General features: G+C 33.4%; 1 protein-coding gene across 1 annotated transcript; it reads right to left on the bottom strand.

The window, feature by feature from the left end:
- Positions 1-4985: 4985 nt before the first annotated feature.
- On the bottom strand, positions 4986-10771 carry LOC128162155 (uncharacterized). The gene is made up of 3 exons (XM_052825348.1): positions 10478-10771; positions 6442-6579; positions 4986-5988 (listed from the first exon to the last, which is right to left on the bottom strand). The coding sequence occupies exons 1-3, from the start codon at positions 10692-10694 to the stop codon at positions 5750-5752; spliced, it is 594 nt and encodes a 197-aa protein (XP_052681308.1). The 5' UTR covers positions 10695-10771; the 3' UTR covers positions 4986-5749.
- Positions 10772-12552: the final 1781 nt, after the last annotated feature.

The following is a 12552-nucleotide window of genomic DNA, read 5'->3' as shown; positions in this document are numbered from 1 at the left end:
TTAAATGCATAGACATGCATTTACAAAGTAATGGCGAATATATAGTAGATAACGTTAATATACAGTGTAAAAAGCAATAGCAAAAAGAAACTGAAAATTATTAAATCTTCCAGACATGAACTTTTGAACTGCTGAAAAAATAAAGCAGTTTGTATTGTAAGACAAATTGTCACTACCCCAAAGAAGCAAATGTGAGTTAATTAAAATTGTTTCTTCAAGCCTATTAAAAAAGTAATTCAAAAAGATTAAATAGTTTCTTGCATTTACATAATTCTTGCATACAAAGAAAAAGTGATAAACATCCTACTTTTGACCACAAATACAATTGGGTGATTCAATAAATAAATGTTTTTTTCTATACAGATCATAATTCAAAATACAGTTGTGTCTCAACTTTGTATGTAAAATATTAATAGAGCGTTTACCAACTGAAAAATATTTTGGAGGTTGAGGAATACTTTCAGTAATGTTTTACTTGAATATGTTGAGAGACGTTGCCTCCCTAGCTTCTAATTTGAGAGATTTCCATTTCCGAATGGTGTCAGGTACAAAAGATTGTTTGTAAAGTTCTAATCTGCGGATTGGAACGCTATAATTTTCGCTATTTCTTCTGTAATATATTGAGACATTTTTTGTTACAGGAGGAATGATGATGCTCAGGTACTCAGGTACCTGATTTGTATGAATTTCAAACATGGTTATTAATTTAGCCTTATTACAGTTTCTGTGTAGAGAGATTCTGTAGATGCTAAACTGGGTAAACCAGTAACAATCCTTGCAGCACTTATTGAACTTTTCCTAATCTCTCCATGTCAAACATATTACAACCGTCCCATACTGCAGAAGCATATTCGAGAACTGGTCTAACAAACGTGATATATATTTTTAATAAATTAGTTCTGCCTAGAGTAAACTTTAGTTTTTTCAAAAGTCCTAATTTTTTGTTTTCGCACTGTTTACTATATTATTAATATATTGAGACCAACTTGAGTCTAACTCATGACTAGGCTATATAACAGATTTACAGTTACCCTTAAACCCGATTGCGCTATACGCTGTTAAGTAACAAGATACAATTATAATTTATTTCATTTTGATATGGAGTACGTCACAATACGGAGGTGTTTTACACCACCTTAAAAATGTTTACACTGTAGATTTTTTATCTTTAAATGATGAGTTGGAAACCGATTGGGAATATCATATTTTTAATATCTATATTGGACAAAGTTTCATAATTTTAAAACAATGATTATGATGTTTCCTCCATAAAATTGAAATCACAGTAACCATACCACTTTATTGAACACATCTTTTTGTATAAAACATATACGAAAGAATCATAAACAAGTTTGAACAATATACGAGTTCTCCATAAAATTAAAATAAATGCAATATTACACAACCGTCATCGAAAACTGTTCAAAACAAATATACAGAGAACATGCACAATCAAAAATAATCTATGGTTAGGTAATCATTTTATACCAACAACTAAATCTTCTACCACTCTAAGACTGCCATTTCTACTCGATCTGAAACAAAAAAAGACAACCAAAGCAAATAAATAAATAAATAAATAAATAAAAAAAGAAAGGGAATTTTGATTTTTCTTTAAAATCCTAATCCGTGGTGGGGGGGGGGGGGGAACTGGCGTAGTATATCTATAACTTCAATTTCACTCCTATAATTTCCTTATTTTCATACCAATTTTTTTACATACTACCCCAAAAAGTGGGGGGTGGGGGGCAACTCCATGCATGATAATTCAATTGAGACAAAGTGGCCTGCCCCCCCCCCCCCCCCCCTTGCTACGTGGCTGAACTGTTAATCTTTGCCAAATTACAGAACCCCACAAAATAGACAATTCCAATTTTTTTCACATGATTACGTATTTTTGAACTGATATACATAGTTCGATCAATTCATCAAACACTATAGCATATACTTGATTCATATTGTGATCATAGGCACGTACATGACATTAAGCTGTACAAACGAAAACAAACAAATAAAACGTGCGTTTTTCACACTTGCAAATGGAAATGATTCTAACTATAAATAAATAAACGAAATATATACTGTTAATATATATACCGGTATTGTAATAGATATCATGTACCTTGTACTCAAACTACAATGTAAATTAACACTCACCACATTAATTTAAAAGTTTTAATCAATAACAACAGTTGAGAGTCTTTTGCCGGACATCGAACTTTTAATATCGCCCGGCCGTGGAGTGACGATTCATTCAAGACGTTTTCGGGGGAAAGGGTACATATAGGTAGATGGCATAGCGAGGCTGTACACCAATCAATACAATTAGGTATATTGGAAAAAGTGATTTTTTTATTTAAAGTATAAAGGCATTTGGCTACTTAACGGGGCATGGTCACGATTTTGGTCAAATTCTATTTTCTGTTTATTATCTGCAATGCATTAGGAATGCATTTCTGGTGATCAACCAAAGTTTGAGAGTCAATCGTGGGGTAGTAAGCGGGATACAAGGCTCGCAATTCTTTGTCATGTAAACAAGGCTCGTGCCCTGTTTTTGTTTACATAGGTTCAATATAATCTTTTCAAAACTAGCTGTAAATCTTCTTATTCATCTAAAGCAAAAATAAGCAATTCATAAAGTTCAACACATTCATTTTAGGTCTAAAACTGAAATTTTTTACTTCAACATTCAAAATGTAAACAAAAGCTTTCTTTATAGGGCAGAGAATTGTAAGCTCTGTAACTTGCTTATAACTCAACGAGTGACAGTCAAGTTTTGGTTGTCTATTAGAACTGCCTTACCAAAGCGTTGTAACCATTAAAATCGGAAAAGTAATTTTTGACCAAAATTGTGACCATGTCCATTTAATTAATGGAGCCCCCTCCAGACCCAAGCATCAAAACCGTTGATCTGTGTACAATCTACAGAGGAAAAAAGTTCCCTTATCCTATCCATGCGTCCATTTTGGCTTTTGTATTTTGAACATGTATTATATACATGTATGTGCATGTGTAAAAAATTGAGAGCATTAATTTTAAAGAATAGTGCATTTCACAGATATATGTAAGTTTAATTCCGCACTTACCGCACTTACACTGCGAGAATTCATGACCAAGAGTCTCAAATTTCATAATTTTGGCACAGGCCTCCTTTCTCATTCCCACATTCATTTTTTACAGGCATCAATGTTACCAGTAGCTACCGTAACCAATGTAACCAGTCACAGATGCATTGATTTGTAACATTTACATTTTCAGCTGTCTTTGTCTGTGATAACATTCAAATCAATTTTGAACCCTAAACCCCAATAACTTCAAACATGAGCGACACAAAATTGGCGTGTCTTATAGCATAACCGAAAAGCGGCATTGGCTGCGCCGCGTAGTAATACATAGCATGTGCTACATAAAAAAATTAGTGGTTTAAAAATAACATTGTTTTAAAGTGTACAAATTGGAAATAATATATATAAATAAGTAATCAGAAATCATTTTTTGAATATTATGAGTTGATAATTTTGGTCGGAGCGTGGTCAAATATATCATAAAGCCCTTCCGGCTTTATTGGATTTGACCCCGCCCCGAACGAAATTATCACCTCATAATAATCAAAGAATGATTCCTTATTCCTTAATTCAATCATAAAAGAATAAACATTGTCACTGTTGTCATCAGTAACTGCTGTCAGAAATGCCAATAGAAGCTTTAACATTTAGCATTGTAACCAATGTTACTGGTTACAAATGGAGTGGGATAAAAGTCAGGATTAATTTCTGGCCATATATGGGTGTATTAATATTATCATACAGTATATAATTTATCAGTTGTGTGCAGTTTTCTGAATAATAAATTTAAAATTAGATTTCCATTTTGAAAAGATGAAAATTTTTATGTAGACTTCAATGCGAAATTCAATATGCAATTAATGGGACATCAATCAAAATTTTGAAAATTCCTTCGGTTGAGAATTTTTATTTGATAACATCATCAAAATGATATCCTGTTCAAGAATATCGGACCTTTCAATTGTTAGGTGCAAAATGTGGTCGTTATACATTACATATCTTAAAAACCTGTAAATAGGGAATTTGTTATTTTTAATGAATAAATAATACTAGAATTTCATTAACCCCAATATATTTTGAAAGTAATTGTTTTTGTGACAAACGTACACTTGTACGAAAGAAAGATACAGTTACATTGAATTGAAATTCCAAAATTCTGTATGTAATGGACATTTTTGAAAATGGATTTTAATTTGTCAGAAATTCAGTCGGATTTATAATCAATCTATTTATAGGAATAACGTCATTGATTGATTGGTCTATGAATAAGGGCAATACCTTGATACCTTTACATGTAATGGTGAACGGGCAAGTCATTAAAAAGCTGTGCACTATTTGAATCATTATGCAAAGCTAACCTATATTTTTAATTTTCCGTGTAATAAGGATATGTCAAATGGAAACATTAAACACATCATGGAAATTGTGTTTGGTGGGTGTTTTCGAATATTTTTAAGAATAACTTTTAGCCTAAAAAGCAACAAATGTATGCGGAAATTGGTTAAAAATTAAAATCGTCTAAATATAAAACACAACAGGACACACTGGCGCCACGTGTACAACGGCCTGACAATTGTTTTTCGTCCTTTTTAGATTTATCTCGCTACAAACAAAATGAAATTGTGATGTATCTCTACATATGATTTTGGTTTTTTTTTCGTAATTACTAGTAGACTATATAATTATCTGTATGCAAGCATAAAACGTTGAATCTGAACAATGGACATATCTCTACACGTCAAGATCTGCTGTACAATTAATGCTGTAATTGTACAAATAATGCTGTATCTGTACATTCAATACCTTCACAAGAAATGATGTACATGTATCCTGTAAAAAAATATAATACACCTGTTCTGGTAAAATGGCGGCGTGTCTGTACAAATAAAACTGTTTATGTGTACAAGAATAATATACATGTACCTGTATAAGTATTGGTTTATTCGTTTAAGTTATTACATCTGCATGGTAAACATACACCAATGTTTCGGTATCTGGTATTAAGTTTTAGTTTTTTTTAGGTAGAAAATACTCAAATTAACAAACTAAGCCTTGGTTTTAATCATTCCAATAAAAAATATGTGTGTAAAACTACCTAATATATGATATAAACATATACATGTAAAAGCAAAGTACAAAAGAGCAATACACTTAACATTAAGAAATATTTGCAGTTATGCAGCCTGAAACAAAGCAAATAGTATGTTACATGTAAACAGATAAAGCAATGCATCCTTTGCATGTTCTGTCAGGTGAGGTACAGTACCAATCTGTACCCATCTTCTGTCAGTACGCACATATTTGTGTGCATATATTAATCTCGCCGGTGATAATTTCTCTCTCTCTCTCTCTCTCTCTCTCTCTCTCTCTCTCTCTCTCTCTCTCAATGAATCATTGAAAAACAAAATTAGTTAGGGGAAGTACATCATCGTAAATTTCAAAATTTCAGCACTTTCTGAGTATTTCCCTGATTTGTTTGATGCACTCCAGTCAATCTATTCATTAATCACAATTCAAAATTTACGTTCATATGAACCATTTCTTTTGTCTTTTTTGGATTGGTGCATTAGTAGGCATATATAGAAAGAAACACAGATCGTTGACCAGATAGTTTTTAAAGTATTGCACACAGGATTTGTAACCATCAAAGTTATCGAGAATAAAACGCTGATGTTTTAGTATATCTATCTCCTTCTCATTTGAACATCAGAAAAGTCAATATCATCGTCATCCTCAAAGTCCCATTGATTGGCTTTTTTAATAGTTGCTACCGCTGTTACTATGGACGCTGCTATCGTGACGATTCCCGCAAAAATACAAATTATCCAAGGAAATCCCAAACTCTGCAAATCTGGTTTTAGATTGGTGGCCAATTCTTTATGAAGTGCAACAAAGACTATGGATCCACCGAGAATAAACAGACCTATAAATAAAAACATTGAATATATTTTAAAGTTGTGTGTAAAACCAGAGACATTAATAACATAAATAGAGTGTTATTTATGTGTCTGGTAAAACTGTCTGAACGGAGATCTCGATAAACTTCGTTCACCTATGGTATGATACCAGAGTCAGATATATACATCTTCGTGAAATTAAATCGTATTGCGAGGCATTCATGACAGTTTAACCATGACCTGGGCGGTGGTGACTGAATGCAGTGAATCTTGATTAGACTAACAGAGCGTAAAGAAACAGAAAGCAAACTCAAACCCTCTTTGATACTGTACCTTTATACTCAATAAATAGTAAAAGTTTGAATACTGAATATTATTTCATTATTTTTATATATTAGTTTGTCATTTGAAGAAATATTTATAGCTGCCGTCTGTTTTTCACAGTATCTGAATCAAAGGTACACTACTCCATTACTTACTTGAGGCTCCCAGAAGGTAAATCGATGCTGATCTGTTGCAGTCATATCGTATGCACATGTACAGAAGGTGGAAAATTAGGGAAAGGAAATTCAGCAAAATTCCGAACGCTCCAAAGGCACGGGATATAAACAGCCACTCTGCAAACAATATATTGTAGAGAGTCAATCATCAGTTCAAATTGACAACAATGTTTGGAAATATCGAAGTGTTTAAGGCTACCTCAATCAGCTACAGTTAAAGAAATCTTTAAATGATGATGTTTGATACAGTTTGAAAGAAATAAATGTATGATCTATCACATAAATTTTGTATAAAATATTACATGTATTTGTATCATATAATTTTCATTTGAATTTTTTTACTCGTATTGTATAATGTTCTATTTGTATTACAGGGTGTATATTTTTTTTTGATTTGTATTCTATATTTTACATTTGTATTGTATACTTTTCTATTTGTATTATATATTTTTCATTTGTATTCTATAATTTTTTATTTGTATTATATTTTTATTTGTACTCTATATTTTACATTGGTATTGTAAAACAGTGACATAATTATTATCTTCAGTTGTGTCTTTCTGACAGGAGATGATTCTCATTATTTATTTCATTATTATTGAACAGATATAACAATTAAAGATAAAGGAGTTTATAATACCTTCATATTTCTACACAATATAATGTTTACAATTTTAAACATCTATTTAATAATACTAATAAAAATTGTTGATTAACCTGTGCAAAATTGATCACTCTTGAACGCATGCATTGTATTATACATGTATGTATAATTTGTCATTGTCATTGATATATAATTATCGCCTGGTCCCTCGAAATAATACTTCCCCCCATTCTTAAAATAGTAACCGTCTCATTCAAGACATAAACATATAATGTTGTGTCAATACATGTACGTTTTTTTAATGAATATTATCATTTTTCAATAATGTTTATGTCATTTTCCGCTAAATGTAGAATCTAATATGTTAACATGGGTATATAGTTATGTGGTTAATGTAGATTTGTGAGGACTGACCGTCCATTTTTGTCTATATTTTTTTTCCATTTTGTATTCTTGTCATCTGTATTACATACATGTACATGTAAATTAATAACTCTGCTATAAGACGTACGTCGAAATTAAAATACATGCATTCCATGCACAAGAGTTGTGAACAACTCGTCCATATTAAATTGTAATGACATTCTACCGGTATTACAATTAAATATTTTTATGTAATTATATATATGTATTAATTTTATAATTACAAATAGGAGTTCACAAAATTTTTATTCCCTAATAATTTTTAAGATGCTGTATGCTTAATGTAAGTTTACTTTCACAAAGATGTATTTTTTTTAATAAAATTGAACACAAAATAAATGTGTTTACCGAAGCAAGATAAGTTTGAGATCGTTTAAAAAAATATATGAAGAGCTAGAGAGATTGAAGCATTTGATTAGCCAGATTTCCTAGATTCAGCTCGCTGTATTACAGTATTACGGGGGTTTCTGCATGTGTTTTTATGTGTAGAAGCCGACAGTTTGGAGCGTTAACAAACATCATAAAGATTTTTGAAATTCCTTCTCAAAATTAACTGTAAATAGGGTAAAGCAAAATATATTCAGTGTAATTAATGAAAAGTGAGACAGGGCACTCGACATTACACTGACATCACGCGATATAATATGTCCTCAAAGTACGGTACTCGGATTGTATATACACATACACAGCATATTTCTTCATCATCACTATAAAAGAAGTATGCATGTTGATGTCTGAAACATACGTTCTGCAGTATATAAAAGCTTTTCTGTATAGCGCGTTATAACAAAAAGTTGCCGCCTTTCTAAAAAAATATCTTACTGATCTCGATTTTTGAGTTATCTTTCTGGTATCTTGATCCTTCTCAACATTTCTGAGCCAATACATGTACATTGCGGGCACAAAGAACAATGAAGCAGTTTTCTTATCTCTGCCATGACGTATCTAAAGATAACAACACCCCTTCCCTTCCATAAAACTCTATACTGCGACTCTTTTAAAACAAGTATTTATAAACATGATAAACAACCAAACAACATCTTAACTAATACACATTGATTTTTTTTTTTACATACTCAAAATATAAATACAAGATATTGTGTATCAAATACATGCAGTAAGGTGTATTTGATACACCATATTATGATATCTAATAAAGGATCTACACATGCATGAAATATATCATATTAGTATTTCCAATTTTCATTCCATTACGAAACGTATGTAAAAGAAATCAAATACATGTACTTATAAATATGATTAATTTGATGGGATTGGAGACTTTTCAAGGACAACTTTTTTTTTACCATGTAAAATTGTGTGGCGTCACGATAACCCTGTTACATGAAATGCTGCAAAACTAACAGGCCACAATTTCCGGCATTACTTGCATACATTGCACTTATAAATTAGTCAGAACGCAACAGTCGTTCAAAGTAGAGGATAGCATTAATTGTCACTAACAATTATATGATGATATAAAGTGAATGTTGTATAGGCAGATTTGAAACAACCAATAACGATATAGTTCCACAAACAGTTTTCGTTGAGAACTAATAGTGTATCAGTTTGTAAGAGGACTATCAAATCACAAAACACTTGTGCCAGTTTTTCACAAGATCGTTTAATAGCTTGTTCATGTCATGACCATATAGAACCATTTTAACAAGAGTTTGGACTTTTGGTAGTTGAGTCAAACGGCAATGTGATGTAGGCTTGTCTATTTCACTGTAGGCCACTCAGCCATGACTCTTTGAAATCAACACGATTTGTCTGGGTTTTGAGCGAAGACTACGCAATTGGTGTATATTTCGCTTGAAACCTTAAATTGTTTTGACGCAAGAAATAGATCGTTAGATCCTACTGAAAGTCCAAGGTCTTGTTAAAATGGTTCTAAAACCAATATTCATGTCTTAAAAATTGGAGTGGTAAAGGAAATTTTGCTGTTTTTGTAATGTAATCATACTTCTATTGAAATGAAAATTATATATAAATAAGCAAACCCCTCTGGCGCCTCAATTTGGCTTTTAGTGTTATCACAGGCAAAAACACAGGAAAAGTGTAAATATACTGATTTTGAGTTGGTATATACATGTAGTGTTTTTTAACTTACATACTAGTACACCATCGGAAAACAGAGACTGCAAATTAACCTCCGTAAACAGATACATATGAATCGAAAAAATTACTTGAACGTGATAGACACATAATATAAGTATGTTTATGATGCAACGTGTTTTAAGTATACAAGTAGCAGTATATTCATATATGTAAAAGATAAACTTCATAAACCCAATGATTCGCGTGAATATTTAGCATATACACTGTACATGAACAGTACATCATAAAAAAAACTATGGCAAGTATGTACATGTAAGATGACAATGATATGTATGCACGCGCCTGTTTATGCGTGTATGTAATTGAATACTTTGGTCTCTCTTCGTGCTGAAGTTTTACTAAGTGTTTGATTACCTGTAGTACAAAAATTTCCTTGTCTCGCTTAAGAACAATTGTAGGTTGTATACTATCGTATTTAATAGGATTGCCTTTAAGTCTCGATTATTATCAACCAGTCGCAAATATATACAAGGAAGAAAGTCATTAGTGATCATGTTATTTCAAATCAACAAGGGGGGTTATAACGGTACATTACATATTGTTGAAAGTAAAACGTGAATGATTGATACCTCCACCCCTTGTTTCATAGATCCTCAGACGCATAGACTGAGTCAGGCTCCCAAGTGTGACTGACATATTGACACTGACTCATTCAGTGTTCGATAATGAGGAAACTACCCTTTTTCGATAAGGGTCAACGGAGATACACGCCCGAAAATAACAGAGATCAATATCAGGATGGAAAGCTTTGATATGAAAAATAAAAACAGTTGCCAGCACCATGCTATGATATGATCAAAATAAAGAATAATTAACACCACCACTGTACGACATATTGTTTAGCCCATCATAAACCGGATAACTCACCCCTTCCGCCTTCAATCTCAATCACTGTTTTGATATTTTCAGCTCCATTTTCGTTCTCCGACGAACCCAGCATCGACACCACCACCGTATGCCTGGCCGCGGGGTCATTATAGGACCACCACGTGGGCAAGAAATAGCCCAACACTTGTAGACTAAAGGCAAAAACAACAACAGCAAGCGCGACGTAGTCCCACAGTTTCAGTCGCTTTCTTTCCATGTTTGTACGGCCTTACAGTCATCAGGAAACGACATCGTATGCGGATGTTAAAATAAGAAACGCCGGAAGTCGCGCGGGATTTGGAATGCAGCATTTAGACGACTATGAAGCGGGCACTTTCTGAGCGCTTTGTGGAAGATATCGATAAAATTGCCGATTGGGGCTCCGGGTAATAGATGTGTCAGCATTTTGTTATGTTATACAGAGCGTTATAGAGATTCGGAAACTGTAAGTTCTATGGTAGTGTCTAAAGCTGACAAGAGAGCTTTTCCTCATGTGTAAATGTAATTAGATAATTGTAATAAGTGATAATTTAAGTGGCTCTTAATTGTACACACGTGACATTTATGAATATGCATTTCTGTGGCTACGGAGGCAATTTAAAGTATTGGTCATAGGCGTCGATCCGAACCGGGGGGGGGGGGGGGGGGGGGGGGGCTAGAGGGGGTTAACCCCCAGTCCCCCACCCCCCACTTTTTTTTGCAAAGTTAGACCTAACCATTAGGCATATATAGCCCCCCCCCCCCCCCCAACGGATTAGGATTTTCATGTTTTTGGGAAATAAGGGTTTTTTTTGCTTGTCAAGATTTCTGAGGATTAGTCTACCCCTCCTCCCCCCCTCACACTTTCAATTTGCTTCCGACGCCACTGTTGTACGGGTGATGGGGTGGTCCAATACCCCTCCCCCGGCAATTTTCGTAAAGGGAGCAAAGGGAAGAAAGCTGATGACCTCGGCTCACCTCTCATTCAACTTAGAGAAGTGGGTAACTATACCTGTCTGTTTCTGTAGAGAACACCTCCGATGACCGTTAGACATACATGCATGCATCTATCGTCCGTGCACGCATCAAGCTGAGAAAAACAATATTTGTCCTGAAAGATGTATCGACAAATAAATAAACGAGAAAGAAGATTGTCCAGCATTGACTTTGTTCTTCTAGTGAATTTAAATAAATAAAGAATAAAAATGTGACTTACATGTAAAATTCAAGAAGCATGATTAATAATAAATATATATTGATAATAAAAACCACGCTGGCATGTACACGAATCAATTCAAAATGATATTACTGGTAACTAGTGAGGAAGAGAAACAAATAATTTGAATTCTCTTCCTTGCACCAAAAATGCTATTTGTTTTGCCTCGGACTAGAATGTCGCGACGTCATTGGATGAAACGCGTCACGTGGCTGCCTTACAAATTTCTTTAAAAGGCAAGCGTCAAAATTTATAGCGCAACATGGCGGACGTAACGTTATTTGAACTGATTTTCTACACAAATGTTTGTTTACATATCAAACTTTAGGTCCTCGACAAAACAAAACACTTATTAGGTTTGTTACTCATGCGCGGATCTAGAGGGGGGGTCGGGGGGGGGGGTCCCGACCCCCCCTGGAAAATGAAAATTTATTAAATTTACATAGTAAAATTATCGCGAAAATATGCCTCGCAAACACAATTATCCTTCGGACCCCCCCTGGAAAAATTTTCTGGATCCGCGCATGTTACTGACTGTTTAAAGAAATTTGTGGGGTCGGTAAAGTCCATAGAAGGCTCGGCTCCGCCTCGCCTTCTATGGACTTTACCGACCCCACAAATTTCTTTAAACAGTCAGTAACAAACCTAATAAGTAATAATATGCCATTGAAAATGATATAGCTAGAATATATTTAATTATTTTGATATTTTCATTATTTTGCTTTTCCACAAAAGATAACAGGCTGTTTTTAGATGCTTCCGTAATGTGATACACTGCGATCTTTTAAATTGTAATCACATGCAAATAAATATTATCGCAACATTTTCAGTAGAAATTAAAATGATCTTATTTTAGGAATGCACAATGTAAATAATAACT

The sequence above is a fragment of the Crassostrea angulata genome, chromosome 1 (assembly GCF_025612915.1).
Source record: "Crassostrea angulata isolate pt1a10 chromosome 1, ASM2561291v2, whole genome shotgun sequence".
In the NCBI taxonomy this organism is placed as follows: Eukaryota; Metazoa; Mollusca; class Bivalvia; order Ostreida; family Ostreidae; genus Magallana; species Magallana angulata.
The sequence above is the reverse complement of the archived record's forward strand: the minus strand, read 5'-3'. Positions and strand labels throughout refer to the sequence as shown.

Bases quoted from the DNA above. Each gene is read 5' to 3' on its own strand.
- LOC128162155 (XM_052825348.1), bottom strand. From the start codon at position 10,694: ATGGAAAGAAAGCGACTGAAACTGTGGGACTACGTCGCGCTTGCTGTT. The intron at 6,580-10,477 runs GTGAGTTATCCG...TATTGTTTGCAG, and splicing joins TGAGATTGAAGGCGGAAGGG to AGTGGCTGTTTATATCCCGT. The intron at 5,989-6,441 runs GTAAGTAATGGA...TTTTATTTATAG, and splicing joins TTACCTTCTGGGAGCCTCAA to GTCTGTTTATTCTCGGTGGA.